General features: G+C 57.5%; 2 protein-coding genes across 7 annotated transcripts in view; one reads left to right on the top strand and one right to left on the bottom strand.

The window, feature by feature from the left end:
• The window catches only part of MYO7B (myosin VIIB), an 84,175-nt gene extending 60,016 nt beyond the window's left edge, over positions 1-24,159 (top strand). Inside the window, exons 23-47 of one of the 2 annotated variants that reach the window (XM_053214846.1) lie at positions 226-435; positions 567-734; positions 945-1,072; positions 5,296-5,422; positions 6,712-6,831; positions 7,869-8,042; positions 8,630-8,857; positions 10,143-10,310; positions 13,473-13,590; positions 13,687-13,813; positions 14,822-14,988; positions 15,895-16,076; positions 16,906-17,036; positions 17,311-17,460; positions 17,654-17,815; positions 18,316-18,471; positions 19,398-19,503; positions 20,456-20,569; positions 20,884-20,971; positions 21,547-21,653; positions 22,121-22,306; positions 22,615-22,731; positions 22,952-23,035; positions 23,258-23,377; positions 23,773-24,159. In XM_053214846.1, the coding sequence (XP_053070821.1) occupies positions 226-435; positions 567-734; positions 945-1,072; positions 5,296-5,422; positions 6,712-6,831; positions 7,869-8,042; positions 8,630-8,857; positions 10,143-10,310; positions 13,473-13,590; positions 13,687-13,813; positions 14,822-14,988; positions 15,895-16,076; positions 16,906-17,036; positions 17,311-17,460; positions 17,654-17,815; positions 18,316-18,471; positions 19,398-19,503; positions 20,456-20,569; positions 20,884-20,971; positions 21,547-21,653; positions 22,121-22,306; positions 22,615-22,731; positions 22,952-23,035; positions 23,258-23,377; positions 23,773-23,868 (3,534 nt within the window). In that variant the 3' untranslated portion in view covers positions 23,869-24,159. Of the gene's footprint in view, positions 1-225; positions 436-566; positions 735-944; positions 1,073-5,295; positions 5,423-6,711; positions 6,832-7,868; positions 8,043-8,629; positions 8,858-10,142; positions 10,311-13,472; positions 13,591-13,686; positions 13,814-14,821; positions 14,989-15,894; positions 16,077-16,905; positions 17,037-17,310; positions 17,461-17,653; positions 17,816-18,315; positions 18,472-19,397; positions 19,504-20,455; positions 20,570-20,883; positions 20,972-21,546; positions 21,654-22,120; positions 22,307-22,614; positions 22,732-22,951; positions 23,036-23,257; positions 23,378-23,772 lie in introns of those variants that run through there. The other variant, XR_008295255.1, reaches the window with a different exon arrangement.
• Positions 24,160-24,877: 718 nt separating this feature from the next.
• Positions 24,878-27,741, bottom strand: part of LIMS2 (LIM zinc finger domain containing 2) — a 42,471-nt gene continuing 39,607 nt past the window's right edge. For all 5 annotated transcript variants that reach the window (XM_053214853.1, XM_027056063.2, XM_027056066.2 and 2 more), the window contains 4 exons: positions 27,391-27,483; positions 26,801-26,849; positions 26,574-26,649; positions 24,878-25,955 (listed from right to left, as the gene is read on the bottom strand). In XM_053214853.1, coding sequence (XP_053070828.1) covers positions 25,808-25,955; positions 26,574-26,649; positions 26,801-26,849; positions 27,391-27,483 — 366 coding nt within the window. In that variant the 3' untranslated portion in view covers positions 24,878-25,807. The remainder of the gene's footprint in view (positions 25,956-26,573; positions 26,650-26,800; positions 26,850-27,390; positions 27,484-27,741) is intronic.

Here is a 27,741-nt window from a genome sequence, read left to right as displayed (position 1 = left end):
CAGTAGGGGCAGCTGAGACCACTTCTGCAGGAGGAACAGCCCGCCAGGGGCCCAGTGAGGCTGTGAGGCAGTGGGAGAGGTCTCGGACACAAGGGGGAGTGGATCATGCTGCAGATAGCCAGACACACCTGTCTTGGGGCTCCCTGGCCCCCAGAGACGCGTGCCCTGCCAGCTAGCATCTGAGAGGATGGCTGACCCTTGACCCTCCCTCTCACCGGCACCCAGGATCTGGAAGCAAGGACCCAGAAGCTGCCTGAGGTTGACCTGGACACGGTCCCCATGGTGGAGGAGTACGAGGAGGATGTGGACAGCCTGGCTGAGTACACCTTCCCCAAGTTCGCTGCCACCTACTTCCAGAAATCGGCCAGCCACACGCACATCCGGCGGCCCCTCCGATACCCACTGCTCTACCACGAGGATGATGCCGACTGCTCGGTACACAGTGGTTCCCTGGTTTCTAGTGGCTCAGGCCTCCCCCTGGCTGAGAGGGAATGAGGAAGGGGAGGGGTCATCATGGGCCCAGGACTGTGAGCTGCGTTCTAGTGGAGACCTCTTGGTTTCCCCAGGCCGCCCTGGCTGTGTGGAGCATCATCCTGAGGTTCATGGGTGACCTGCCCGAGCCAGTGCTTTTGGCCAGGAATGGCCTGCGTGGCAGCTCCATGATGCAGCACCTCCACGACACCCTGGGCGGAGAGAACAGCACCCGGTCTCCACAGCAGCGTGGATCCACACAGGTGCCTGGTGTGAGGGGGGCAGGGCAGGGCAGACCCGAGGTGTCCCCCAGGCCTGAGGCCCCACAGAAGCTGGACCCAACTGCTGGCCAGCCATAGGATCCCAAGCTTTGGTTTTCTTCCCTGTGCCTGGTTTCCTCCTTTGCAAATAAGGAGAGTCACAACGGTCTGCAAATAAGGCAGAGTCACTGACTGCTGCCTTTGGGTTTCAAGGTGACCAGCCAGCTGAATATTGGAGAGGAGGCATTTGATCCTGATGGCCCCATCTCAGACCGACCAATGTCCAACCTGGAGAAGGTGCACTTCATTGTGGGTTACGCCATCATGCGGCCTAACCTCAGGTCAGTCCCCATGCAAACGACACCCCCATCTAGAACGTCAGGCCCCCTCACTGGCTCTCAGCCCATGGCCACAGCCTCCTCCTTTCCCTGCCTCCTAACACACCCTGTCCTGTCCCTGCTCCCCGTCCTGGAGCCTGCAGCCTGGGTCTGAGTATAGTAGATATTAGAACCTTTAAAGGGTCCTCGACTTCTGTGTCCAGACCCATGGGTAAAAGCCACTTTTAGGAGAATAGATGTATCATAGGGTCATGATTCATTTTATAACAGGCTTTAATGCAGAGCCCTGTCAATGAGCAAATTCCTCATTTATATTATATATATATTGCTTTACAGGAATTGTCTTTTCATATAAATTTTAAGAAATATGTATACTGCTCTCTCAGAGACAGACTACTATATTTTAGGGGTTCATATATTTTAGGTTATTATTTTTTACCAGATTTGGGAATTTCTTGCCATTTGTTTTTCAAATACTTTTTTCTATTTCATTCTCTTTCTTTTCCTTTGAATTGTAATTAAACATACGTAAGACTCCTTGATATTATCCCTCAGGTCCCTGAGAATCGGTTCATCTTTCTTTTTTTTTTTTTTTTTTTTTTTCCTTCTCTGTTCTTTAGACTGGATAATTTCTATTGATCTATCTTTAGATTTACTGATCTTTCTCTTGTCTACCACAATTCTACTGTTATACCCACGTAACAATTTTTTAATTTCAGATGTTATATTTTTTAGTCTTAGAGTTTGCACTTGGTTCTTTTTATGGTTTCTGTTTCTCTGCCAAGATTTCCTATTCATTCATTCACTATGAGCATGGTGTCTTTTATGTGCTTAAACAGTGATAGGAGTTTTAAAACCTTTTCTGCTGAATCCATTATCTAGGTCATCTTGGGGTCAGTTCCTGTTGACTGCCTTTCCTCTTTTTTTTTAACTTAAAAAAATTTTTTTAATGTTTTTATTTTATTTTTGAGTGAGACAGAGACAGAGTACGAGTGGGAGAGGGGGCAGAGAGAGAGGGAGACACAGAATCTGAGGAAGGCTCTAGGCTCCGAGCTATCAGCACAGAACCTGATGCAGGGCTCGAACTCACGAACTGCGAGATCATGACCTGAGCTGAAGTCAGACGCTCCACCAATTGAGCCGCCCAGGTGCTCCAACTGCCTTTCCTCTTAAGAATGGTCATGTTTTTCTGGTTCCTCACACATCTAGTATTGGACTGTTATTTCCGCATAATTCTATTACTTTTGGGTTGTATCCTGGACACTGAGGATAATATGTTTAGAGACTCTGGAACCTGTTACATTCTTTCAAAGAGCATTGGCTTTTGTTCTGACAGGCAATTAACTTGGCCATATTCGAATTCTGTCTCCCTGTGGTGAGTGGCAGATGGAATCCGTGTTCAGTTATTTTAGTCTTTGCTGGGATTCCTGGAGTCTGCCCCACACATGTGTGGGTCAGGAGCCAAGCTGAAATTTGGGAAGATTTTATATGCAAAATTGAGAACTCCTCTGGTTCTCTTCATTCCGGGATTTCCCTTCTCACTTTCAACTACTGTGGACACCCCAGACTCTATCCTCTGGTTGTTTAAGCCAGTAAGGCTGCACGGTTTCTACCCAAGTTTGAGCTGCCTTCGTGACACCAACCTGGCAACTCTTCTAACTTAGTTCCATTGGTAGTACTTCCACGGTTAATCCTCACTGGCCACCACACCTTCCAAGATAGTAGACATGTATAAGCTGTGTCCAAATGAGATGCATTGTGGGTTCTTCAGATACCCCTATTAGCACTTGCACACAGTGCTGTTCTCCAGCTGGGGCTGATGCTCTCTGTGATCCATTGAGACTCCTTCTCAAATCTAGCCCCTAATTGAACATATCACAGCCTATTAGCCCTGGGATCTTCTGAAATGATGGGCTGCCTGCTTGTGTGGGATCCCATCAAGATGCTTGATTCCCAACTTCTTCCACGGCATCCTCTTAGTCCACAGGAAGGCCATCCATGCTCTACCCACCAAGCGCAGCTCTTAGCTCCTAACTGTTCTCTCTCCATCATGGGTGGCTTAGAATTCTCTAGGAGGAAGCAGATCCTAGTCTCTCATTCATGGAGGTCCCTAACTTGTGTCTCTGAGGCATACAAGTCAAGCACTCTCAAGAACTCTGTCATTGGGCCCATTCCAGTATGCTGGGGTAGGCCAATGGGCTTCTGGGGCTCAGCCTACCTCAGAGAGTGAGAAGGATCTCATCTCTGGTGGAGAGCCCCAATCCTATTAATAGTTCTCCTGGGGTCCCCCCAGCTCCCTGTCACTTGGAGGGAGTGGAGATGGGCCAGAGATGTCTCAACTCCTAGGAAGTGCCTTCCAGGAATCACCTGTCAAATTTTTCTTTTATGCAGCAGATGGCATGGTAACTGGACAGTTCTGCCATCTTTGATAAATTCTACAAAAATATATCTCTCTAGCATGTTGAGTATTATCATCTATTTGTTCTTGGCTCTGGGGTCTTAGTCAGATTCCAAGACAAAGCAAATGCCCACTCCACATCCAGCCATGCATTCAATAAATGTTTGTTTTTTACGTTTTTATTTAAATTCCAGTTAGTTAACTGAAGTTACAGTGTAATATTAATTTCAGGTGTAGAGTTCAGTGATTCATCACTTACATACAACACCCAGTGCTCATCACAAGTGCCCTCCTTAGTCCCCATGCTAGTTACCCATCCCCTACCCCCACCTCCCCTCCAGCAACCCTCAGGTTGTGCTCTGTAGTTAAGAGTCTGTTTTCTGGTTTGCCTCTCTCTCTCTCTCTTTTTTTTTTTTTTTACCCCCTCCAGGTACACTTGGTTTGTTTCTTAAATTCCGCATATGAAGGAAGTCATATGGTATTTGTCTTTGACTGACTTATTTCACTTAGCATAATACTCTCTAGCTCCATCCACATTGTGGCAAATGGCAATAAATGTTTATTAAGTACCTGCTCAGGGCCAAGCCTTGGCATGGGGGCTGGGGATGCAGAGGTGAGGGCAATATGTCACCGTCCTTTGGGAGCTTACCCTTTGGTTGGGGAGCGTGGGAGAAGCCAAAGACCCACAATAACTGCTTGTGCTAAGATAAGGGTCCAGTGACTGGTCATAATGCCCTCCAGGGCCAAGTGGAGTGGAAAGGAGGAGGCGGAGATGGGGGGGGCAGGGCGGGGAGAGACAAGGAGACAGTGGCCAGGGAGCTGGTGGCCAGGATTACAGAGTCCTGAAACAGCCTGAGGGGCTGGAACTCCAAGCGGTTTGTAACAGCTGAACATGGAGTTTGAATTCAGTTCTAAGAGAAGTAGGGAAAAGTTTTAAGAAAGAGAAGAACTGGGCGCCTGGGTGACTTGTCTGTTAAACATCAGACTTCATCTCAGGTCCTGAGCTCGTGGTTTGTGAGTTCAAGCCCCGCATGGGGCTCTGCTCTGACAGTGTGGAGCCTGCTTCAGATCCTCTGTCTCCCTCTCTCTCTGCCCCTCCCCTGCATGCACACCTGTGAGCTTTCTCTCTCTCTCTCTCTCTCTCTCTCTCAAAAATAAATAAACATTTTTTTTAAAAAGATGATAGAGGCTTGAGTCAGCAGGAAGGACCCAAGAGCACCCCTTCCCCAGAGAAGGCAGAGAGGAGAGGCTCATGAGCTTGTAGTAATGAGAACTGGTCAGCAGGGGAGGAATTGAGGGATTCTCCCTAGAAGTCCCGCTCCTCTCTGTAGTGGGAGGTTGGCTGCATTGGGAGTGGGGGAGGAGGGGGCCTCAAGGTGAGGGAGAAGGTTGGAGATGACTTTGAGGTTGAGGAAAGAACAGATCTGGTTAGGCTGGGCCCCTGAGGGCAGGGCTGTGACCAGAGAGCCCTGGGCACTCCCTGCACCTGCACCCCACCCCCAGCTGGAGGACCACGGTCTTCTGAGCAAGACTGGGTGAGGGAGGGGGCAAAGGCCCGAAGTATGAGGTAGGAGGTGAGGTCCAGTGGGAGTGGGCCAGTGGGAGTGCCTAGAGTCTTGGAAAGACATTGGAGGTAGCACAGTCCCAGGAGATGGCAGGGCCCAGGGTGGGCCAGGGGTGTGGCAGGGGAGCCCAGAAAATGCAGTTGGAGGTGAGGGGACTGTAGGTCACCGTGGGGACAAGACCCCACCTGGGGGCACAGAAGGACTTGTGCCCAGGCAGCTGTGTCTCCTCTCCCCACCCAGAGCCAGTGGTGTGTGTCTTTCAGGGATGAGATTTACTGCCAGATCTGCAAGCAGCTGTCGGAGAACTTCAAAATGAGCAGCCTGGCCCGGGGCTGGATCCTGCTCAGCCTTTGCCTCGGCTGCTTCCCACCCTCCGAGAGGTTCATGAAGGTGGGGAGGATGCAGGGCAGGGTCTGGAGGGGAGCAGGTTGTAGCGGGAGCATAGGTTGGCTCTGGGCTCTGAAGCACATCCAGAAATCCCAGCCCCTGGCCGATTCTCTTGCTCCTGCAGGCCAGCGTGGGCAGCAGTGCCTTCTAGGCCTCAGTTTCCCCATCTGTAAAAGAGGACCCTCGACCTGGTTCCTTCCAGCCCTCCTTCAGGGTCTACAGGCCACTCCACTGGGCTCAGGAACCGGGACGGCTCTTCTGAGGAGACAGTGAGGTGGTAGAAGAAACGTGCATTGAAAAGACGAAGATGTTCCGGGAGTGGGAGCCAGCTGGGGACCGGCTGCAGCGTTCTCCCTCTAGTCCTTAGAACTAAACGTGGAGCTGGGGGTTGACAGGTGCTCCCAAGTGTCAGAAGCCCCAGACCTCGCTATTTAATGTCCTTTTTGGTTCTGATTAGAAAAGTAATATGCAGGAAATGCATAAAGTCTAAAAAGAAAAGTCCTCTCCGCATCCAGAGGTAACTTCCATCGATTCTGGCCACTGTAACATACAGCGTCGTACTTGTGATCACACAGGATCACACAGGCATCCCGTCGGGGACAGCAGGAGGCGTGTGCACTGGGCCGCTCCTGACACCAGCAGACTCCTCCAGTCTTTTTGTGAGACAAAACGAGTTCCAATGCGTTTTATCAAACGTGTTTTAAGTAACGACCCTCCTGCATTTTTCGCTTATCTCCGTAAGAGTCTTCTCAGGGTGTGAACTTTTCCCAGATGCCAACTTTAATGCCATGTATCTAGAGCCATCCCAGAGAGTATTTAACATGCTGATGGACATTTAGGGCCCATCTTCCAATTTCTCATCACCATACGCACCAATTAAAACATAGATATAAAGATCGGTTTGAATTACTGGGTCAAAAAGGATGTGCATTTTTATACCATGCACTGTTTAAAACATTGACAAAGCGGTCCTCAGAAATGTACCAGTTTACATTTCCTCTCATGGTGTGTGAGAGTACCCAAACAGACCTTTGCCAACACTGAAGATTATTTTTTTTCCTGATTTATTGAGGTATAATTGACATATAACCTTGTTTAAATTTAAGGCATACAATATAGTGATTTTATGTAGGAATATGTTGCAAAATTATTACCACAATAAGGGCAGTGAACACCTTCGTCACCTCACTTAGCTCCAATTGGGGTTATGATTTTTGGAACCTGTGTGGGTAGGAGGTGGAACTGGCCTCTGTCCTAAGTGTCTTCCTCTCCTTCCCTTCCTCGCCCACCAGTATCTGCTGAACTTCATTGGTAAAGGGCCGGCTGGCTACGGGCCCTTCTGTGCAGAGCGCCTGAGACGCACCTATGCCAACGGGGTGCGCACAGAGCCCCCCGCCTGGCTGGAGCTACAGGTAGGGGGCAGCAGGGGCGGGAGACCATCTGTGGGGGTGGTGCCAGCCCCCGTGGTTCCTCCAGCACCTGCCAGCAGGAAGTGTGTCCTCTGGGCCTCTCCATCTCTCATGGTACCTTCTGTGCCTGTGGTCCCTATGCATCACGCCTGGGCTCGGCCTCCCCAGGCATGGCCCAGGCTTCAAAAGTGCCCTCCCCACATCTTTAGGGACCTACTAGCTCAAGGAAAAAGTAACTTTTAGCCTTATGGTGTGAATGACTGCTAATTGGGAAAAATATTGCCCCTCCCAAGGGCATTTGCATTTTATTAAGAAGACAGTGATCATTCCAAGGTGGGCATCCTTGGTGGCATTGCTATTTGTGTCATCTGTGAGTTTTTGCAGTGTCCTCGGGAAGAGTCATGGAGACACAGGCAGGGTTCGGGGGCCCATGGGTCCTGGAAGGCACTCACTCCCTGGGCCCTCTGATACCCTATACCAGGGGTCACCTCCTGCTCCACCCTGCGACACAAGTCCAGGGCCCGCCTCTTCTCCCTCATCTACCTGCTCGGTGCCTGGGCCCTGGAGTTACACATGAACTTGGAGCAGCTGTGTGGATGTGGTCATACCGTGTTGTGCACAGAGAGGAACAGTGGCTTCCACGGACCCAAAATGTCTCAAAGTTCAGGACTTTGAGATTTCCAAGAGCTTTTCTGACCTTCTGTGATTCTGAGCCACTTAACCTCACCAAAGCTCAGGGTTCTCATGTTAAAATGGGACCTTCTGCCTGCAGGCTGCACTCCATAGACCACTGAGGCAGACTTGGAGAAGCACACAAACTAGTGGACACACCGGACAACATTGCCCTTGCCCTGGCCAGGTCCATCAGTTCGGCAGCGAGCAACTGCTGGCCAGAACTTTAACTCTGTGCCGAGCCGGCTGGGGCTGCAGCAGGCCTGGTGCTCAGGAGCCCACAGGGATGGGCCAACAGGGGCTTGGGGACAGGAGGGATGGTGAGTTGGTCTCCAGGACCGAGGGCCTGAGTCTTCATCTGTCCCCAGGCGGTCAAGTCCAAGAAGCACATCCCAATCCACGTCATCTTGGTGACTGGGGAGAGCCTAATTGTCATGGTCGACTCTGCCTCGACGTCTCGGGAAGTCTGCCTGCACATTGCCCACAGGCAGGGCCTCAGTGACCACATGGGCTTTTCTCTCCAGGTTGCCGTGTACAACAAGGTACTGCCAGCTGTCCCAACCATCCCCCACCTCCCTCATACACCCAGGCCAGCTCAAGCCCTCACACCATGTCACCCTGGCCACTCCTGCCCCTACCAGATGCCAAACACACACACACACACACATTTTGTAGGTCCCCTGACACACCTGAGCAGCCCACACGTAGACCAGGCACTCACACATCCTACTCCAGCCCCCCTTGTACCAGAAAGCCAGACTCCTGTGCCCGAGAATTGGAGGGTCACACCAACACAGTCCTACCTGAACCTCATATCATCTCCCGGCCAGAGTCTCTCACACCCATGCCCACAGCCTCTGACTCAGACACACTCAGGCCGACCAACCAATCCAACCAACCAGCCCTAGCACGCCAGCCTTGGGCATCAATCCCTGCCTGCTTTGGGAGGGGGCCGGTAGGGAGGTGTGTTTCAGAGTGACAGGCAGGCCATGCCCCCATGTGGAAAAACCCCTCAGGCTCTCAGAGGACCAGCTGAGCACACCCTTCTACCCACATGTCCTAAGGGTGTCCCCACGAGGCCTGGCACACAGCAGTTGCTAACCCCCACTACCCCTAATTCTGGCCTCAGTTCTGGTCCCTGGGCAGCGGGCGCGACCACGTGATGGATGCGGTGGCCCAGTGTGAGCAGCTGGCCCGGGAGAGGGGCGAGAACGAGCGCCAGTCACCCTGGCGCATCTACTTCCGGAAGGAGTTCTTCACCCCCTGGCACAACTCCCAGGAGGACTCCATCAGTACCCAGCTCATTTACCGCCAAATCCTGCACGGGGTTTGGTCTGGCGAGTACAGCTTCGAGAAGGTGAGGGGACACCATAGGTACCAGGGCCCCGTGACGGAACCATCAGACAGTCTAGAGAAGCACCATATTCCAGGGCAGGCCTGGGCTGTGGCCTGCAGGGAGGACCCTGTGGAAGAGTATGTGGGGATATGGAGAAGCATGAGGCAGACACCAGGAACAGGCTCTCAGAGTGCAAGTCCCCGAGCCCCTCTGTGGGGTGTGCAGCTGTCCCCTCCCAGCCCGGCCCCCATTTCCTCCTCCCTTGGACCACAGGTTTGCTCAGGCCTCTGAGCTCCTTTGCCCCAGCAGCAGGCAGGGGAGGCCTCCCATTGGCCCGCCTGGCTTCACCACGGTGGCTATTTGTGGGGCAGCAGGAAGGCGGCCTTACTGCCCTAGTGCTCAAGATCGAGGCCCACCTCTGCCTCATCCTGACAGTGGGACCTTGGAATATTATGTCACCTCTGAGGCTCAGGCCCTCTGGAAAGTGCAGAGAGGAGCGAGAGCTCTTTGTATGGTTGCAGGAACCCAGGGAGGGGAGTCGTGTGACCTTCTTGTGCCTGAGTCAGGAGGACCCTGCTCTGAGGCCTGCAGCAACCCTGGAGGCCTGCCTGCAATGGAGCAGTGGGCAAGAAGAGGCAGGGACAGGACAGAAAGGCCCCAGAGATCCTGGCAGTTGGGTGGCTCTGCAAGGTTTGGTCTCCTGGAGAGAACAGGGCTGCCCGGTTCCCGTAGAGCCCTGGGGACAGGGGACCCTGCCCAGTGCTGGGCCATGCTGGTGCCTTATACGGGATCCTGCCCAAATGAATCCTTGCAGACACCCCAGGGAGGCCACTGGTGACAAGTGAGCACTGGCTAAGACAGGGTAGAGGCCTTGCCCACATTTACCCTACTCAGACAGCAATGTTAGGGCTCCCCATGTTAGGGTCCCAATGTTAGGGTCCCCCCTCCCCAAGCCTCAGGGCTCCCTCCCCCCACACTCACTGTCTACCCGAGGGTTGGGAGAGTGGCATGGGAGAGGGAGGGTCACCCCTTGTTCTCAGGCAGAGGGCCTGCAGGGCTCAGGCCAAGGCTGCTGGGAAGTTACAGCTGCCAGCAGGACAGCGGCCTACTGGGGCCCAGTTGGCACACAGGGGTTCCAGTGTGTTGGGGAAGGGATAGGTCCCGCCCAACACAGGTAACAGGATGGGGCGCTCACATTCCTGGTTCTCACCCGGATGTTTGCAGAGAGAGCTGGGGCACGGCGGAGGCATCCTGCAGGAGGCCATGCCTCCCCACTTGCAGCCACGTTTTCTCCCGGCCCGTGCAGGAGGAAGAGTTGCTGCAGCTGCTGGCCCGGCACTGCTACGTGCGGCTCGGCGCCTCCCTGCGGAGCGAGGCCGTCCAGGAGCTGCTGCCCAGCTGCGTCCCCTCCAGGCTGTACAAGACCAAGCCACCGGAGAAGTGGGCCAGCCTCGTCACCGCCGCCCACGCCAAGGTCAGCCTCGGCGGAGCCTGGGCACACGAGCGTGCGGCCTCTTTCGGAGCCAAGGGGGGTGCGGCGTGTAAAGGGTTGGAGGCCCCAGCAGGACAGCGGGAGACCTTGACTCCCAGTGAGCTGGCTGCATCTCTCGAGGGCGGAGTCCGGCTCCCGATCACAGACCCACCCCACTGGCCCTGCCCCCTTCCAGATGGCGTCTCAGGGGCGTCGGGGAAGCTCCCGCCCACGCTCCTGTCCACTGCAGCCTCCACCTCTGGCACAGGTGGGCGTCCGCAGCTGCCAAGCGCACGCTGCGCCCGCGCCCTGGGTGCAGGCCCTGCACGGCGGGGAGGGCTGCGTCTTCTACCCCCGCCCTTCCGCCTGCTCCATGTGGACGGGGCTCCTCCTGGGGGCTCACGCCTCCAACTCCCCCACAACACACAGGATCACCCACACCAGTGCGGGTTTCCGCGGCTCCCTGAACATCACCCCACGAGGGGACAGCAAAGACACACCATCTGATTCACAGTCCTCCTACTGTCCCCTCTCTCCAACACCAACAGGGACAGCGCTCCCCAAACCTGCCCCCCATCAAAGCCTCCTTCCTTCTAGGGTGCCGGGCTGGGCAGCGTGGCCTGAGGACACCACTCGCTGTCGCTGTCGCTGCCGCTGCAGGAGAGCTATGCATGGATGGGGCGGGGGCGGGGGGGGGGACTGCCCTTTGGTTAATTTCTGCGTCCACCTCAATTATCCCTGTGGCACTATAGACCAAGAAAGGGCAGGACAGGGAACAGGGAAGAAGGCAGCACAATGCCTGCTTCTTAGGGGCTGACAGCCCAGCGGCAGGGACATGAGCCCCAGGTGGGTTCAGGCAGCAGGGGCCCTTCAAGTTCAGAGAAGGGTGGTGAGCATGGCCAAGCCACATAATCTCGGCAGGAAAGGGGGGCGGGTCCCCCAAGTGGGCCCATGGACAAGGGTCCTGTGCACTTGTGGTTTGGGAAGTGCAGCTTGCCCTGTCCTGCTCTTTAGGGATTCACGGTGCATAGCTATTTATGAAAGGCTCTGACAAGTCCTGCCTTAGAGAAGCCTGATAGTTTTACCGACATTTCCCAGACATATTTGACCACAGAACCTAAAGGTTTAGCATCTTTTGGAAACAGTTCTTGGTGATAGGAATTTGGTGAAGCAAAGCCCACTTGGTGGTTTTTGGTGTTTCCCAGCTTGAGTGAATGGGTTTGCAGGAGAGAGGTCATGGGCTTTTAGTGCTCATATGAGGGAAGGACCAGAGGCTTACATGAACCCAAATAAACATGAGTAAGAAGTGGCTTTGTAGTTTAGGAAGGGAGAGTTGGGGTGAGGATAAAGAATTAGGAAATGTTACCCAACCACTTTTTTCCAAAGTGAACATACTGACTTTTTTCGTTACACCACTTAAAACATGTACGTTACCAAATGCATTAAAAAATACAGACATGTACAAACAGAAAAGTGAAATCACCAATAATTTATCAATGAGATCATCACTCTTAGCATTGTGGGATAGATTCTTCCAGACTATATTCATGGGTACACCACTGAGAAATGAATATGATTAGAGAGAAGTAATACACCTTTAAAAGAATAAACATAGGCTTATATGGCAACTGCTTCTTCACTTAGCCACATAGCAAGGGGCCATATTTCCATGTCTCAAAATACTAATTTTCATACTCTTTTCCCTTTTTTTCTCTTTTCCTTCATGTTCATTTTTAATGGCTGCATAGTACTAAATTAATGCATTATAATTTACTGATTCCTGTTGATGAATGTTAAGGTCATTCCCCATTTTTCATTATTTTTTTTTTACAGAAGTCACTTTTTTAAAGTTTATTTATTTTGAGAGAGAGAGAGAGAGAGCACATGCACATGCGAGTGGGGGAGGGGGGAGAGAGAGAGAGAGAGAGAGAGAGAGAGAATCTGAAGCAGACTCTGTGCTGTCAGCATGGTCTGATGCAGGGCTCAATCCCATGAACTATGAGATCATGACCTGAGTGGAAATCAAGAGTTGGATGCTTAATCTACTGGGTCACCCAGGCTTCCCCCCTCCAACCACTTTTCATTTTTAATAATGAACCACTTTGTAGTTTTATATACTTGATGGTATATAAACTTTTATATACTTGATGGTTATTCGCCAGGATAAGTTCTCGGCAGGGGATCTCAGAGGGTGTGAACATTCTAAGGTGCTTGATACTGTGGCATGTTGCCAGATCACCCTTCAGATATGAGGCTTGGATTTACATTCCACAATCCAGGGTATGAATGGTACCCAACCACTTTTTTAAACTAGCAACAAGAGAAATAACATTTTATTCGACCAATAGTAAAAAGAAAGTTCAGCTGGACACTGTAGCCAGCTACCGACACAGAGCAGTGGAGACAGGAAGAGGAGAGGGAAAGGGTGGAGAAGAAGTTGAGAAAGAGGGAGGGAGGAACGTGGACTGGGGGCAAGTTGACACGATCTCTGAGAGGTGGCTCCTAGATAGGCAGCAGAGCTCTAGAGAAGACAGACAGGGAGAGGTCCCAAGGGCACGGAGACACACGCCAAGACAGGCCTCCCGCACGAAGTGAGACACAGGCCCATCAGGCACATGTTGGCGGGAGCAGGCCCACCTCAGCCTTCCATGCCTGACCTATGGCCCTCTGGTGCCCTGATGCCCAAGAGGGGCAAGCCTTTTTCCATTCTCAAAACCACCTGTGAAATGGGGCACCTGGGTGGCTCAGTGGGTTAAGCAACCGACCTTGGCTCAGGTCATGATCTTGCAGTTTGTGAGTTCAAGCCCCACGTCAGGCTCTATGCTGACAGCTCAGAGCCTGGAGCCTACTTCAGATTCTGTGTCTCCCCCTCTTTCTACCCCTGCCCTGCTCATGCTCTGTGTCTCTCTGTCTCTCAAAAATAAACATTAAAAAAAATTTTTTTTTAAAAAACACCCTTGAAAGGTCCTCTGCCAGGGCGGGTGAAGTAGGGCTGTGCCCACCTCCCCAGCAGCCTTCACTGGCACTGGCCTTTCTTAGAGGCTTCACAGAACAATCCAGCAAATGAGCACCATGACACCGGGCCCCTGATTCAATAAGGGGAAGCCGGGGTTGCGTGAGTAAGAGATAAGTGACGGAGGTGACCCATTGTGTCTGCCCCTGCAGGCGCAGTACACCCAGAAGCAGGCAAAGCCGCTGGCCGTGCAGGAGCAGGTGGTGGAGGCCGCCCGCCTGCAGTGGCCGCTGCTCTTCTCCAGGCTCTTTGAGCTTACCACACTGTCTGGTAAGGGGGCCTGATGGAGGGGAAGGGGGTGCAGGCAGAGCCCCCCCCACCCCCTGGGGCAAGCCTAAGCTTCACGACCCTGTCCTCCCTGGCCAGGCCCCCGACTGCCCAAGACTCAGCTGATCTTGGCTGTCAACTGGAAGGGGATGTACTTCATGGACAAGAAGGAGAAGATGCTCCTAGAACTCTCTTTCCCAGAGGTCATGAGTCTGATCACCAACAGGTGGGTGTCCCAAGGGAAGATGCCCCAAATCTCTTTCCTCACAACCTTAGTTGGTCCCTGGGGGCTCCGGGAGAGACAGGGAGAGAGGGAGGCACATGTCCCTGGGTGCCCCGCTAGAGCACAGGGGTGACGATGGACATGTGCAGCGTGGTGGCCACTGGACTCGGGACCCCACCCTGTCCTGCTGCTGGGCCAGTACTGCCCGCTAAGTACTGCATCTGCGAGTGAGGCATTGTTCTCTCAGGCTTCTCTTGAAACCCAGATCCACCTGGAAGGGGGCACAGAAGCTTGTAGCCTTTTGGGTGTGCATTCACTTACAGGCTGTCCCTTCTCATGGGCGAGAACTGGTCACACGGAAGGTGCGGCCCATCCGAGAGAGGAAGTGAAGGCCAGGGGCTGGGTGTGTGGCAGGGTGGCCGTGCAGGCCAGGCTGGGCCTCGGACCCCCCCACCCCCACGGCTCTGCATGGCTCTCATCTTCTGAGAATACCCCCAACCCTTTGGGAAGGCCTGCCTGTGCCCCGCCAGGGCCCCTTGGTTAAAGCATACCCCAGTGTGCCGTGACCATCATTATTGTTACCCGTGTGCGGGGTGCACAGTGGCCACCACTTACTCAGGCTGACCGTGTGGGGCACCCGTCCCCACGACATCACCCACTCTGCAGATGAATAAAGTAAGACATGGGAGGCTGAGTAGCTGGCCCAAGCTCACCAAGACTGGTGCCCCATTTCAACTCCAATGTTCTTTGCCATGTCCCTGTGGTGGCCCTATGCACCAACCACCTCACTGCCCACTCAGAGCGGAGCCCAGAGGCTCGCTGCCTTTGAAGCCTAAAGGACCCTGAGCTCTAGGTGTCGTTTGCCCACTGCACGCAGTGGTCCCTCGGCTCAGACCTTGGTTCTGGCCAAGTCGTCTGTAACGAGGCAGGGGGGGCCTCTGAGGCAGCTGGGGGCTGGAGTGGGAAGGGTGGAAGAGGCCAGCAGTCATGTTGTACCCTTTGTCCCCTCAGGGAGGCCCAGGGTGGGCAGAGGCTGTTACTGTCCACACTGCACCAAGAGGAGTACGAATTCATGTCCCCCAGCAGTGTGGCCATCGCTGAGCTGGTGGCCCTGTTCCTGGAGGGCTTGAAGGAGAGGTCCGTGTTCGCCATGGCCCTGCAGGACAGGAAGGCCACAGGTGCCCAGCCAGGCGGGAGCAGGGTGTGGTGAGGGGGCCAATGCTGTGGTCAGGGGGAAGGTGGCTGGCTCATCCCCATGTCTCAGCGGCCATACAGCAGGGCTCCGGGAGGGACCCGAGCAGAGAGAGAGAGACAGAGGGCTACAAAGTACGGTCAGGGACAGCTTTGGGCAAAGCCCTCCCTTGTACAAAATGAGGGGCTTAAGGAGGTGGTCTCAAACCCCCCCAGAGGGGAAGCTAGTTGAGGACTGGACACTGTAGGAAGCTCAGGAAAGGGTCCACGTCCTCCACCCTGCAAAGAACGGCCCAGCCACCAGTCTGACCTTTCAACACCCCACAACCACGCTGTTATCCCACTTACAGACCGAACCAGAGGCTCGGACAAGGGAAGCAACTTGTCCAGGGTCTTAGCTCAGGGGTGGGGGACCGAGCCCTGGCAGTCTAGTTGTTAGCCCACCTTTCCTGCAAGCCAGCACTCCAGCAAGAGCAGAGCACTCCTGGGAGTTGGGAGGGAGTACAGAGGCTCCCTCGGATGGAGAGGAAGGGGCTGTGCATCCGGGTCTTACAGCAGGAAAAAGTGCCCAGAAACATTATCCCTTTTGCCCATTCTATCCCCACAACTGCCCAAGAGGGAGGGATTATTATGTCCTCCCAGAGGAGGACACAGGCTCAGGGGGTGTCACGGCACTCAGAGCCGGTCCCCCGAGGCTAGGGCCGCAGCTGATCTCCCTAGCCCCTGCCTGCCCGGGCCTGGGAATCTGGCCAACTGCTCAGCCTCACAGTGGCTTTGGGCCCACCGCTCTGCCAAAGGAGACAACCCCTACAATGCCAACCCGGTCTCTGGCCTCTGTATAGCCCTTGGTAAGTGGTGGCTTTTCTGCCCCCATGTGTGACCTGGGATTGCAGAGGATGCCACCATCCTGCCCTTCAAGAAAGGGGACCTGCTGATCCTGACAAAGAAGCAGGGGCTGTTGGCCTCTGAGAACTGGACCCTGGGCCAGAACGACAGGACGGGCAAGACAGGGCTGGTGCCCATGGCCTGTCTCTATGCCATCCCAACGGTCACCAAGCCCTCGGCACAGCTGCTGGTAACTCACACGCCCATCCATCCTCAGCCCGGGACCCTGTGGGCACATGGGGAGGTGACCTGGTTGCTAGCCCTTACCCCACCTTGCAGAGAGCCAGGAGGGTCACCTGGGCCTCAGGTCTGCTCTGCCAGCCCTGTCATCCCTCTGCAGTGCCCATGAAGCTGGCATGGTGCTTGGCACTTCATAGATGCTCCCATGACAGTGCATCCTGGGAACAAACCCATTCCCCCAACCCCCACCAGCCTGGCTTAAACCTGACCCACCCAAGGGGGCCCAGGTCTCCCTACTGCCAGGTACCACCCACCCCAGCCCCCAAAACCAGCCCCAGCATTCGCACACTGAGTGCCAGCTGTGTGCCCCGTGCACTGCAGCACTGAACACAAGAGCGACTCCGCCCTCAAGGAGCCTTTTAGCAAACTGTTAGCTGACGGCAAGTATGCAAAGTAACTCCAAGAAGCAGCACTGGCTGTCCTAGGAGCGAATAATAGGGTAGGGGCTCACCTGTCCAGGAAGGCATCCCTGAGGAAATGACATTTGTGCTGTGGCCTGAAGCGCTCAAGGAACCAGGCAGGCAGGGCCAGGGTGAGAGGCGCCCCTGACAGGTGCTCTGGGGAAGGGGAGCAGGGTGGGTCTGAGAAGCCCTCCCAAGGGAAAGGAACAGGCCTGGAGACATTGAGTCACTGGTCGTGGGTCACACAGCAGGTGACACAGGAGGGGTAGGCCCAGGCCTGTACATCCCTGTGGTCAGCCCCTCCCATGGCACTGGAGCAACCAGGCCTGTGGGAAGGGCCTCGTGGGCAGTGGAGCCCACAGACCTGTGCCTCCACAGAGCTTGCTGGCCATGTCACCAGAGAAGCGGAAGCTGGCAGCCCAGGAGGGGAGGCCCCCAGAGCCACTACCTGAAGAGCAGTCCAAGGAGAAGCCACACACCCTGGAGGAATTCTCCTACGAGTTTTTTAGGTGCTCACTCAGGCCTCCACCAGGCCCCTTCAGCCCCTCTGTGCTCCCTGGGGGTTACAGGGAGGCCGTGGAAGCAGGTTCAGTGTCCACCTGGCCTCCCTGGGAAAAGAGGGGACTCTGTGAGCCTCCCACAGCCACCCTGGGAGGGCAGGGAGCATGAGTCTAAGTCTGTCCCCCAGTAGTGCACACATGGTACGCAGGTGGGGAGAGGAGGGAGAAGCTTGGGCAGACAGGGCTTGAGAAGGGCCCTCACATCAGCCTCTATTCCTGACAGGGACCCAGAGAAGGAGACAGTCAGCAGGGCCATGCTCCCCCTGGCCCGGACCCGGGGCCACCTGTGGGACCACTCGTCTGAGCCACTGCGGCAGCCTCTGCTCAAGCGCGTCTATGCCAACACTGAGCTTCGGGACCCTGCCTGTCAGATCTTCATCGATATCCTTCCCCAGCCAGCCTGTCCCAGCTCTGGGCCAACCCCACAGCCACCCTGGGAAGGGCACAGGCCCCACTGAGCACAGGGCAGAGGCAACATGCAGCTCACGGGGCCTGTCGAGGGTCAGAGTGGGACCAGGGCCAGGGTCAGAGGTAACAGGCAGCCATGATGGCACGTCCTCCTTGACAGCCACACCCATCCTCCGGTACATGGGGGACTACCCTTCTCGCCAGGCCTGGACGCCCGTGGATCTCACCAACCAGATCTTCTCGCTGGCCCTCCAGGAGTCAGCTCTGCAGGATGAGGTCTACTGCCAGATCCTGAAACAGCTGACACACAACACCAGGAGGTCTGCTGGGGACAGGCTGGGGCCAGAGGGCCCCGGGCTCCATGCCCAGACCCCCTCAGTCTTTGCCCTAGTCCCCAGAGGCTGCCCATGGGTCAGAGCGGGAGGCAGTAGCTCATGGGCACTACCCAGCCTGCCCAGGCACTGACAGCAGCAGTGGGAAGGCCAGGACACCCCTCTCTCCTGCTAACTTCCTGGGGGTGGTCAAAGCTGGGAGGAAAATGGACCTGCCATGGGCCCTACCTGCCCCCACCCTTTCTTCCTTGCGACCTGGACACACCATGGGCTCCCTACACCTCCGTTGCCTCCACCAAACAAATGGGTGCAGGGAGACCCCCTCCCCATCTTGTGTGTGTGAAAGCCTTTGAGGCCTGAGGCAGCCGGGTGGCAGGCTTCCTCGCCCACGGCCCCAGGTGGGCCTCATGTCCCTCTCCCTGAGACACCTGGTGGGCTGGGGCCTTCTGGGGGGCCCTTCCTGGCCTGACAGGCACTGCCACCTCCAGGTACAGCGAGGAGCGTGGCTGGCAGCTGCTGTGGCTGTGTACTGGCCTCTTCCCTCCTGGTAAGGCACTGCTGCCCCATGCTCAGAAGTTCATAGACACTCGGAGGAGGAAGCCGCTGGCCCCTGACTGCAGCCACCGCATCCAGAGGATCCTGAGGTGAGCCCACCAGTGCTCGCTCCCTCGGGAGAGTCCACCTGTCGATGCTGAGGGGCCTGTCCAGCCCTTCCAGAGCTCATGGGCCAGTGTGGACACTTGTCAGTGGAGCCAGACTCTGTGTCTTCTCCAGTAGCTCATGTCCATTTAAGAGCGCAGGACCAGGCCTCCAGCAACCTGGGCAAAGGCTGGAGAGCAAGGCTCAGGGGCGACCCGAGAGGCCTGGGTGGTCAGTGGGGGCTTCTGGCAAGCTCAGTCTTGGCCATGAGCTCTCTCTACCCTAATAGCTGCCTTCCCAGGGCACAGAGGGAACTGCCTGGAGGCCAGAGCATGACCTCAATGCCCCAAGCCACCCCAAAGCCCAGCCCAGCCCAGCTACGAGGCCAGTCCCTGCCAATCCATATGGCCAGCCCTCCTGTGTTTGGGCAATTCTTCCTGGGCTCTGTCTTGGTTCTCATCCACACCACCCACCCTGTCTGGCTTGGCCTCCTGTGGCTGTGGGAGAGTGCCTTGGCCATGATTGTGGAGGAGGAGGTGGGTGCCCTCCGAGAGGCCCTGTGGGGGTCCCTGACCCCTACCTGATACCCATGCTGTGTGAGAATGAGAACACAACTCGCCCTAGCTACTGGTGCTCTCCACCCAGGAAGCTCTGGGTCAGCCCGGGTCCCCTCCCCCATGTGTGTCCCAGGCCTTCCCAGACTCCTCAGAGCTACAGGTCACCTGGAAAGTGAGTCCAGGCTGGCCTCTGCTGCTTCCTCTGGGCCTGGTGCTGAGCCCCCCTGAGTACCCTGTCCTCCACTGGAGTGGTGGAGTTCTTTATTGTGTGTGTCTGGCACACAGTTTAGCTTGGGGGCTGGTGGCCAGGGCCCGGCCTGGGCCGGGCTGGGGGTGGCAGGGTACCATGCTCAGTAATCACTGTCCTGCTCTAGGACAGGGCCCCGGAAACAGCCCCCACACCCAGTGGAGGTAGAGGCTGTGGAGCAGAACATCACCCGCATCTGCCACAAGATCTGCTTCCCCAATGACACTAGTGAGGTGAGCCTCCCGCCCAAGGTGCTGGCTTCCCAGGCTCCTGGCCTGTAGCCCACAGCAAAGCCCCTCCCCACCTTGTGGACAGACACTGTTTTCAGGGCTACAGTGAACCTCCTGCCCTTGCATCTGCCCCAGAAACTGTCTGCTGTGCCCTCGCTGGTGCCCCACAGACATTAACTGAGTGCCCGAGCCCTCAGGTGCTCAAGGCCAGCACAGGGAGGGGCCTCCCCGGAAGGAGTGCTGCTGGTGCTGGGGGCAGTTCTGGACATATAGGGGGCGCTCTAGGCCAGCGTGGGGGAGGGGCCGCCCCTGAGGATGGGAGGGGAGCTGCTGGTGCAGTGGGAAGTCAAGGAGGTCCCAAAGGTGTCGGGGGCACTCCTGGCCAAGGTGCACAGAGAGGAGGCCCTAAGGGAGGGCAGCAAAGCCAAGTCCCAGGGCATGGGGTCCCAACGGGCTTCTGACCCTGCCCTGGGGCATCAGGGAGCAGGTGCTGCCATTAGGCATGTGTGCAGACTGAACCCATGTGGCTGCTGGGGACAGCAAAAGATGGGGGGGGACCATCAGGTGCCAGGTGTGGTAGAGAGGTCCCCAGCCAAGTGGCAGCAGTGAGGTGTGGGGCAAGGGGCCGAGGGCCACGTGCCCTTGCAGGCTTTCCCAGCAGCGGTGTGGCCTTTATAGTCTTAGAGACTACGGGTCCCACAAGGGAAAGTTCCCACAGTCTGGCTACAGGGCTCTCAAAGCAAGTTCAAAAGGCTGAGCCTCCTGGGTCCCCAAGGCAGTGAACTCTGACTGAACGACATAAGCATCCAGCTGGTTTTATAGAAGGGAAGGCTACTCCTTCTCAGGCTGGGGCATGTCCAGCCAGTCTTAGGAAGGAGAAACAGCCCCAGGCTATGATGGGTCATCCCGGGTCGAGCCTCATCCTGAGACATTCACGCACTGCTTCTCTGCCCAGATGCTGGAGGTGGGCACCTACACACGGGTGCGGGACGTATGCCAGAGTGTTGCCACCAGGCTGCAGCTGGCCTCCTGGGAAGGCTGCAGCCTCTTCATCAAGATCGCTGACAAGGTGCAGTCGTCTGGGTGGGCCAGGGCTAGAGGCGAAGGTGGGCAGGTGTCTGGTGTCTGTGGCATTGTCCCCATGTACTGGGCCGGGCCCCTCACTGCACACAGGCTGTCAGGATGAAGGTAGGTGGGCTTATGGAGCAGCACAATCCGGTACAGTTCCCCAAGCAAGTGAGACCCAGCTCAGAGCAGCACCTGGCCTCCCAGGCCATAGACAGGCTGGCAGGGCCCAGGCCGCCAATGCCCCCCAGGCGGGCATTCCCCTGGAGGTCCTTCCACCTGCACACCTCCCTCTGCCTCCCTCCCCACCCACCCCAGGTCATCAGCCAGAAGGAGGGAGACTTCTTCTTCGACTCCTTGCGGGAAGTGTCTGATTGGGTGAGGAAGAACAAGCCCCAGAAAGAAGGTAAGGGGAGCAAGATGGGGTGGGGTGAGGAAGAAGGGGTGTGGCTGGGATGGAGGCCACAGGGAAGGGGGACAATCTGCCTCCCTGGGCCAGGGGCAGAAGGTTCCCCTGGCACCTCTTGCATGGCCCCTGCCCGAAGTCATTCATTCATTCATTCCCCCTTAGATCCCCTGGGTCACGGGTATGGCCAGACCTGGGGCCAGCTGGGCAAGGGCAGGGCGTGGGGCCAGGCCTGGAACAGATGGCTGCACTGTAGGGTGATGCAGGCTATGTGGGGGCCCAACCCCCACAGAGAGGTCCAGGAGAATCCCTGGAGAGGGTGGCCTCCAAACCAGTCCTGAGGATGAGGAAGAGTTGGGGGTCAGGAAGAGGGGGTGAGGCTCGCCAGCAAGGGGGGGCAGCAGGAGCAGACAAAACAGTGATGAGGGGGGAGGGTATCACGGCTTACGTGCTATGGGCAGTGGTGCAGGGAGGTGGGCAGTGATGCCCCTGCCATGAGAAGGGGTGGGGGGCACGGGTCCGGGAATGTGCTGGGCCACAGGACAGACTTGGTGACCACTGCCCGCCCTGCCCAGGGGCGCCCGCAACACTCCCCTACCAGGTGTACTTCATGCGGAAACTGTGGCTCAATGTGACCCCGGGAAAGGATGTAAACGCAGACACCATTCTTCATTACCACCAGGTACCCAGTGGGCTGGGTCCACCTTCACTGCGTCCACACCCACCCTGAGACACAGTGGAGGGAGGAAGCAGGCCCGCAGCTGCCTTGCTCCAGGGCCACTCGCCCTCTCCGGGGTGGGGGTGGGGGTTCTGGAGGCCCCAAGGGGTGGGCGGGCTGAGCCACTGAGGGTTCTGCAACAGGAGCAGAGGGACAGCAGGCTTTGGGGACAGTGACTGTACCAGCACCACAGCATGATTGCTGGGAATGGGAGGGGACAGAGTGTTCCAACCACTTAAGGGCAGGGCAGGCCGGCTCCGTGGGGGAAAAGCCCTGCCCCAACCCCGTGGTCATGCCCCACGAGAAACCCTCCCTCAAGGGCCTTAGCCTGTTGAGGGCTGTCTCCTGCCTGCGGGTGAGCTAATATCTCTGCCACCGGAGCACAAAGAATAGGGGGGCGGCAGCCTAAGGCCAACGTGTCTGTCACTCAGGAGCTGCCCAAGTACCTTCGTGGCTTCCATAAGTGTTCTCAGGAGGACGCTGTCCACCTGGCAGGCCTCATCTACAAGGCCCAGTTTGACAACGACCGGTCCCAGCTGGCTAGTATCCCCAAGATCCTGAGGCAACTTGTGCCTGAGAACCTCACACGTCTGATGTCTTCTGAGGAATGGAAAAAGGTCCTTGATGGGGCTGGGGAGGGGGTCATTGGGTACCAGGCCCTGCCAGGGCTGGATGACCACATTCTGGTCATGGAGGGTGTGCTGGGTCTGCAAGTGTCACCCCCTCCGCACGCTCTCCACAGCACCTGGGGGATTCAGGCTCCCCCACGGGGCGTAGAGGTGACACTTGGCTCTGAGTACCCCCCAGGCTGGCCACGGGCACACACGTGCCACTTTGGACTGGGGCCTCCAGGACCCTGTGTGGAGGGCTTGGTCAGGCACTGGCTCCAGCCCAGGCCCTCACTGGTCCTTCCCACCACCCCCAGAACATCCTTCTGGCCTATGACAAGAACAAGAACAAGACAGTAGAGGAGGCCAAAATGGCCTTCCTCAAGTGGATCTGCCGGTGGCCCACATTCGGGTCTGCCTTCTTCGAGGTGAAGGTAGGCCTCACCTCACACCCAGCCGTCCCTGCCCAAGGGAACCTCACCCAGCTCTGGCCCCAGCAGCCTGTGTTCCTCTCTAAACACACGCTTAAGGGTGGGCCTGGCCACCTGGTTTGGACAGAGCATGTGTGCACGTGTAGGTGCACCTGTGTGTCTCAGGGAGGCGGCCCCTGGCCTCCCCGGCTGGGCTGTGACCACTGCGTCCCCCCCTCCCCAGCAAACCTCCGAGCCCTCCTACCCGGACATCATCCTCATTGCCATCAACCGACACGGGGTTCTGCTCATCCACCCCAAGACCAAGGTAATAGCCGGGCCCCAGCAGGGCTGGGAAAGCTGCCTGGGGGTCCCAGTCCCCGCTCTCCCTGCCCCCTGCACAGGTGATACCCTCTGCCCTTCTCTCACCCTTCACACGGCCCCATGGGTTCTGGAGGACCCCAGAGATGAGGAGCAACAGCTCTGACTCAGGGCCTCTAAGCCCCTGGGTTCCCGCTGGACCCCGCCCACCCTGCCCACTCTCCCACAGGAACTGCTCACCACCTACCCCTTCACCAAGATCTCCAGCTGGAGCAGTGGCAGCACCTACTTCCACATGGCACTGGGGAGCCTGGCCCGGGGCAGCCGCCTACTGTGTGAGACCTCCCTGGTGAGGCCAGGACTCCCAGGTCCCTTCCCCCAACCCAGACACATGGGGCACAGAGGCAGCGGGGACTAGGTTTCCCCAACCCTGAGCCCCAACTGCCACCAGCAAGTTGCTCACTGTGAGGATCCGGGTTTCTGTGCCCAGGGAGGGCAGGGTCAGGCTGGGCCAGCAGAGTCTGGAAGGAGGGGCAGCGAGGAGAAGGCTGGGAGGGGTCGTGATAGCCAGGCCCGCTGTGGGGCCCCTGTGAGCCCCGGCCACTCTGAGGAGGGAAGGGGACTCGACTCTTTGCCTTCCTATCCAATGTGTCCTTGAGGCAGCAGCTGGGTACCGCCCAGCCCTGATCCGAGCCCCCCCGGGCCCGCACCTTGCAGCCTCCAGCCCCACTCTCCCCTGTCTAGGGCTACAAGATGGACGACCTGCTGACCTCGTACGTGCAACAGTTCCTGAGCACCATGAAGAAGCAGCGGGGCTCCCAGGCCCCCACCGACCCTTAGCGCCAGGGACTGGCCTGCCTGTTCACTTGCCCTTCCCAACCTGGGGTCCGGGCGGCACTTCCCTAGAGCCCTCTTCCTGGCCCAGGGCCTGCCCTCTGTAAGCACCCTTTCGCGCTGCCTTCTCAAAACACACCCCACACTCCTCGGCACACCAGGTAGGCCCCCTTTGCTGAGCAGCTGATCATAGAGGCCAAAGTGGGAAGCCTAGGGTGGGGCCAACCTCCAGGCTGATGGGTGGATGGCTGAGAGGACTCCCCCAAGAATGTTCAATAAAAATTCCTAACTCCTGGAGCGCGTGCAGTGTGTTAGTGAGGGAAGAGGGTGGGGGGCCAGGTGGGCAGGAGGCCTCGGAGGCACTGGCCAGCAAAGGGTTTCTTCCAGAAAAAAACGAAAAGCTTTGTGGCTTCTCTGGGGACACCCGGATGACAGCTCCATTCTCAGGGAATGACTTCATTGGTTTCTCCCTCCCTCTCCCTCCCCCCCTCCCCCCCTCCACGTTCCTTTCCTCCTTCCTCCCTCCTTTCCTCCTCCCTCCCTCCCTCCTCTTCCTGCAAGGCCCCCTTGCACACTGCAGTACCCGCAGGGCACTGGGTCACAGAACTGCTGCTAGGGGGTGCCTGGTGTGGGCACAGGCCAGGCCTGCCCACTCTCTGGCTGCTGGCTTCACGCTCAGGGCAGCCTGTGCCCAGGCAGGAGCAGAGCTGGACACAGGGCCTTAGGGGCCTGGGTTCATCCCCACCGTGCTGGCAGGCCCTGTAGGAGTCTGCCCCCCACCATCCTACCCGCCTGGCCAGCCTTCGCGGACTGTAGGTTTCTGGATGGCCTCGTCTCCAAGTCCTGATGGCAGCCTAGCCCTAGGAACAAGGGCTGGGTCCCACCTGGACAACTCTTTCACCTGTCCTGTCTAGTGTCTGTGTCTCTAAGCATTCAACAGCCCCAGACAGTGTGTCTACAGGGGCTGCTGCCCCACCTCCTCATTCCCACGCCATAAACCACACAGGTCACATGGTCATGTAAATAAGCCTTCATTCACTGTGCAAGCACCAGGTCCTGTGTGGCCACGGAGGAAGTGTCCTTCCTGGAAGGTCAGAATGGGCCACCCACCCAATCCCACTACCTTCTGGCCTCAGTCAGCTGCATCCTGAGAGCCAGTCCGCATGTACCCTTGTGGGTGGAGTGGGGAGCAGGGAGCCTGAGGGGCTGTGGGGACCACAGAGGAGCTTGGGGGAACCACAGGGCCCCTGGCCCAGGACAGACTGGCCAAGGCCAGATTTCAGAAAGGAGGCCTCATGAGTGATGGTGGGGGGGGAGGGGTGGTCCTTGTCCCTCCTGACGATTGTGGGGTGCAGTGGCAGGATTTGCTGGCCTAGTTTAAGCACAGGGATCCTACTTGGCTGAGTGAGTGCGTGGCCAAGGGTGAAAGGCTGGTTCCCCAGGGGCCCGCGTCCTCATGGCCAGGGTAGCTGCCTTGTTGTGGCCTCCCCAGGGCCATGTGCATATAGTAGGAACACTCTGGGGTGGAGGCTGCCCAAACTCCCACAGGAGAATGTGAGCTGGTGGGGAGTGGGGGTGGGAGGGGTGCTGCAGGAATATGGGAGAGGTCAGGACAAGCAGGGCCAGGAGCAGTGGGGTCCATGACTGGGGACAGGTGACCCCAGGCCCCCATTCCCTCATGTCCCTGGAGGACCTTGAGCTAAGGCTTGTGGGCACAGGCCTGTTACAGGTTCAAGGGCCCTGCATCTGCCCCGTGCCTGCATTGAAGGAAGGAGGAGAGAAAGGAGGCCTGGGAAGGAGGGGGTGGGGGAGGGGAGGAGAGAAGGAGGGAGGGGGGAGCAGACATGAGGAGTAGAGGCAGCAGCAGGAAGGGAGCATCGAGAGCACCAGGAGCAGGGGCTCCAGCAGCAAGGGGAGACAAAAGCAGAAGGCAGGCGGGAGCCCCTCAGGCAGAGTTGAGGCCCACAGACTTGGGGTGGGCCTTGCGGGCGGCCAGCTCCGACAGCTTCTTCAGCCGCTTCTTCAGCTCCAGTGGGAACTTCTCGTAGCATCTCTTACACACGGGCTTCATGTCGAACTCCACAAACTTGTTCCTGGGGAGGAGGTCCAGCAGTCAGGAGAGCCCCAGGCCCCACCAACTCAGCCCTCAGAGGCAGGGCAGTGGGCTGCCTTTGGCCCCTGGCCCACAGCAATCCAGATCCCAGGACAAGCTCTGGCCAGGGGTCATGGTGAACCAGGAGACAGGCCTCCGAGCCTCCTTTCCCTCCCAGAAGCTTCTCTTGGATTCTGATACTCCAGCACCGGCCATGACTCCCTGCTGTCCTCAGAAACCTGGGTTCCATCTCACCTCACAGCTCCAGCCACCCCACACCTCCGGGAGTTTCCTGGATGAGCCAGCCTTTGAAAATGCTGTTCCCTGAGCTGGAATGCCCTTCCCTCCCCAGAGCCCAGTGTCTGTGTGGGTGTGTTGGGGGCTCACATCCTTCCCCCTCTCACCATGCTCTGGGGGCCCCTCAATCTGCCTCCGTGGGGCTGGGGCTGCCACTACCTTCCCAGGGCCTGACCCCAGCAGACATTCAAGGAGAACCAGCTGAAGAGCACAGGGGAAACCCACTCAAATCTGAGCTCCCGTGACAGGCTCCTGGAGAAGAGGGTGCTGTGCGGGTCCTTCTCTGCCCACCTTGTACACCCCAGAAGTCCTCACCACTTACTTCAGGGTCAGCTTGCTGTTGCAGGTGGAACAGGAGAAGCAGTTCACACACCAGGCCTTGTTGAGGGCTGACACCACTGTGAGGGGTGGAGGCAGGTGGGCTTAGCAGGCCCAGGCCAGCCCTGGGCCAGCTGGGCCCACAGCTGCAGGACCCACGTCCCAGAGGGAGAGCAGGCAGACAGAGGGTGCGGGGAGTGGGGGTGGGGCACAGAGACAGAGGAGCCTTACCATCTCCCTCGATCACATGGCTGCAGTTATAGCAGACGTCCCCAAAGAGCTGTGGACAGAGCGGGTGCCAAACTCATTGCCCCAGTTCGGGGCCACCCCAAACAGCTTGCTCTCGGGCACCCTCCTGAGACACCTGAGCCCTTCCCACCAGGGTGCCACCTCGGGCCTGAGGTGAAGCCACTCCTGGCCCAGCAGAATCACCACCCTGGGACTGGCAGCAGGTTGAGGCATTGCTACCAAGGGGCCCCGTTGCTCCTACTGGTGTCCTGAGAGGGCACGGGCCAGGCCCATAGGGCCTGACTCTGGACCACAGTAGCTGGGCACCTCTGCCAGACTGGAGGATGGTGGCACATGTCGGCTCCTGAGCCCAGGACCTCACACAGCCCTGTCATTCAGTCCCCATGGCAGGTCTGGGCCGGCCTTTCGGATGGTAGGGCACGCAGCCACCACAGGCTCTGGGGGGGCCGCCATCATCTTCTACCGCTTGGATGGGGCATTTGGTTGTTCAGGCAGCATCATCTCCCTGAGGGGTCCCACAGCGCCCCCCCAGCCCTGGGCCTCTTCACCCTCTGCCCCCCCCTGGGCCATACCTGGTTGTAGTGGGTCTCACAGTAGGCCAGGCCCTTCTTCTCATAGTGCCGGTGCCCCAGGAATGGCTTCTCGCACTTGGCACAGACAAAGTGCTGAGGGGAGAAGAGGCAGTGGGCAGCTCAGGGCCGGAGCGTCCACTCCAGGAGACAGGAAGCAGAGGCCAGTGGGATGAGTGCCTCACTGGAGACCTCCATGGACGGCCCGTGAGTCAGCAGACCCCACTCCTTCCCCGATGCCCAGTGCTGCTGGCATCACCATCCTCTCCGGACTGCTCCCCACGTCGGCAACCACGGCCCTAGCTGTCAGGTGCTAGTGACAGTGGGCCATCCCAGGTGGGGCTGCTCTAAGCA

Source organism: Acinonyx jubatus, chromosome C1, assembly GCF_027475565.1.
Source record: "Acinonyx jubatus isolate Ajub_Pintada_27869175 chromosome C1, VMU_Ajub_asm_v1.0, whole genome shotgun sequence".
Classification (NCBI taxonomy): Eukaryota; Metazoa; Chordata; class Mammalia; order Carnivora; family Felidae; genus Acinonyx; species Acinonyx jubatus.
The sequence above is the reverse complement of the archived record's forward strand: the minus strand, read 5'-3'. Positions and strand labels throughout refer to the sequence as shown.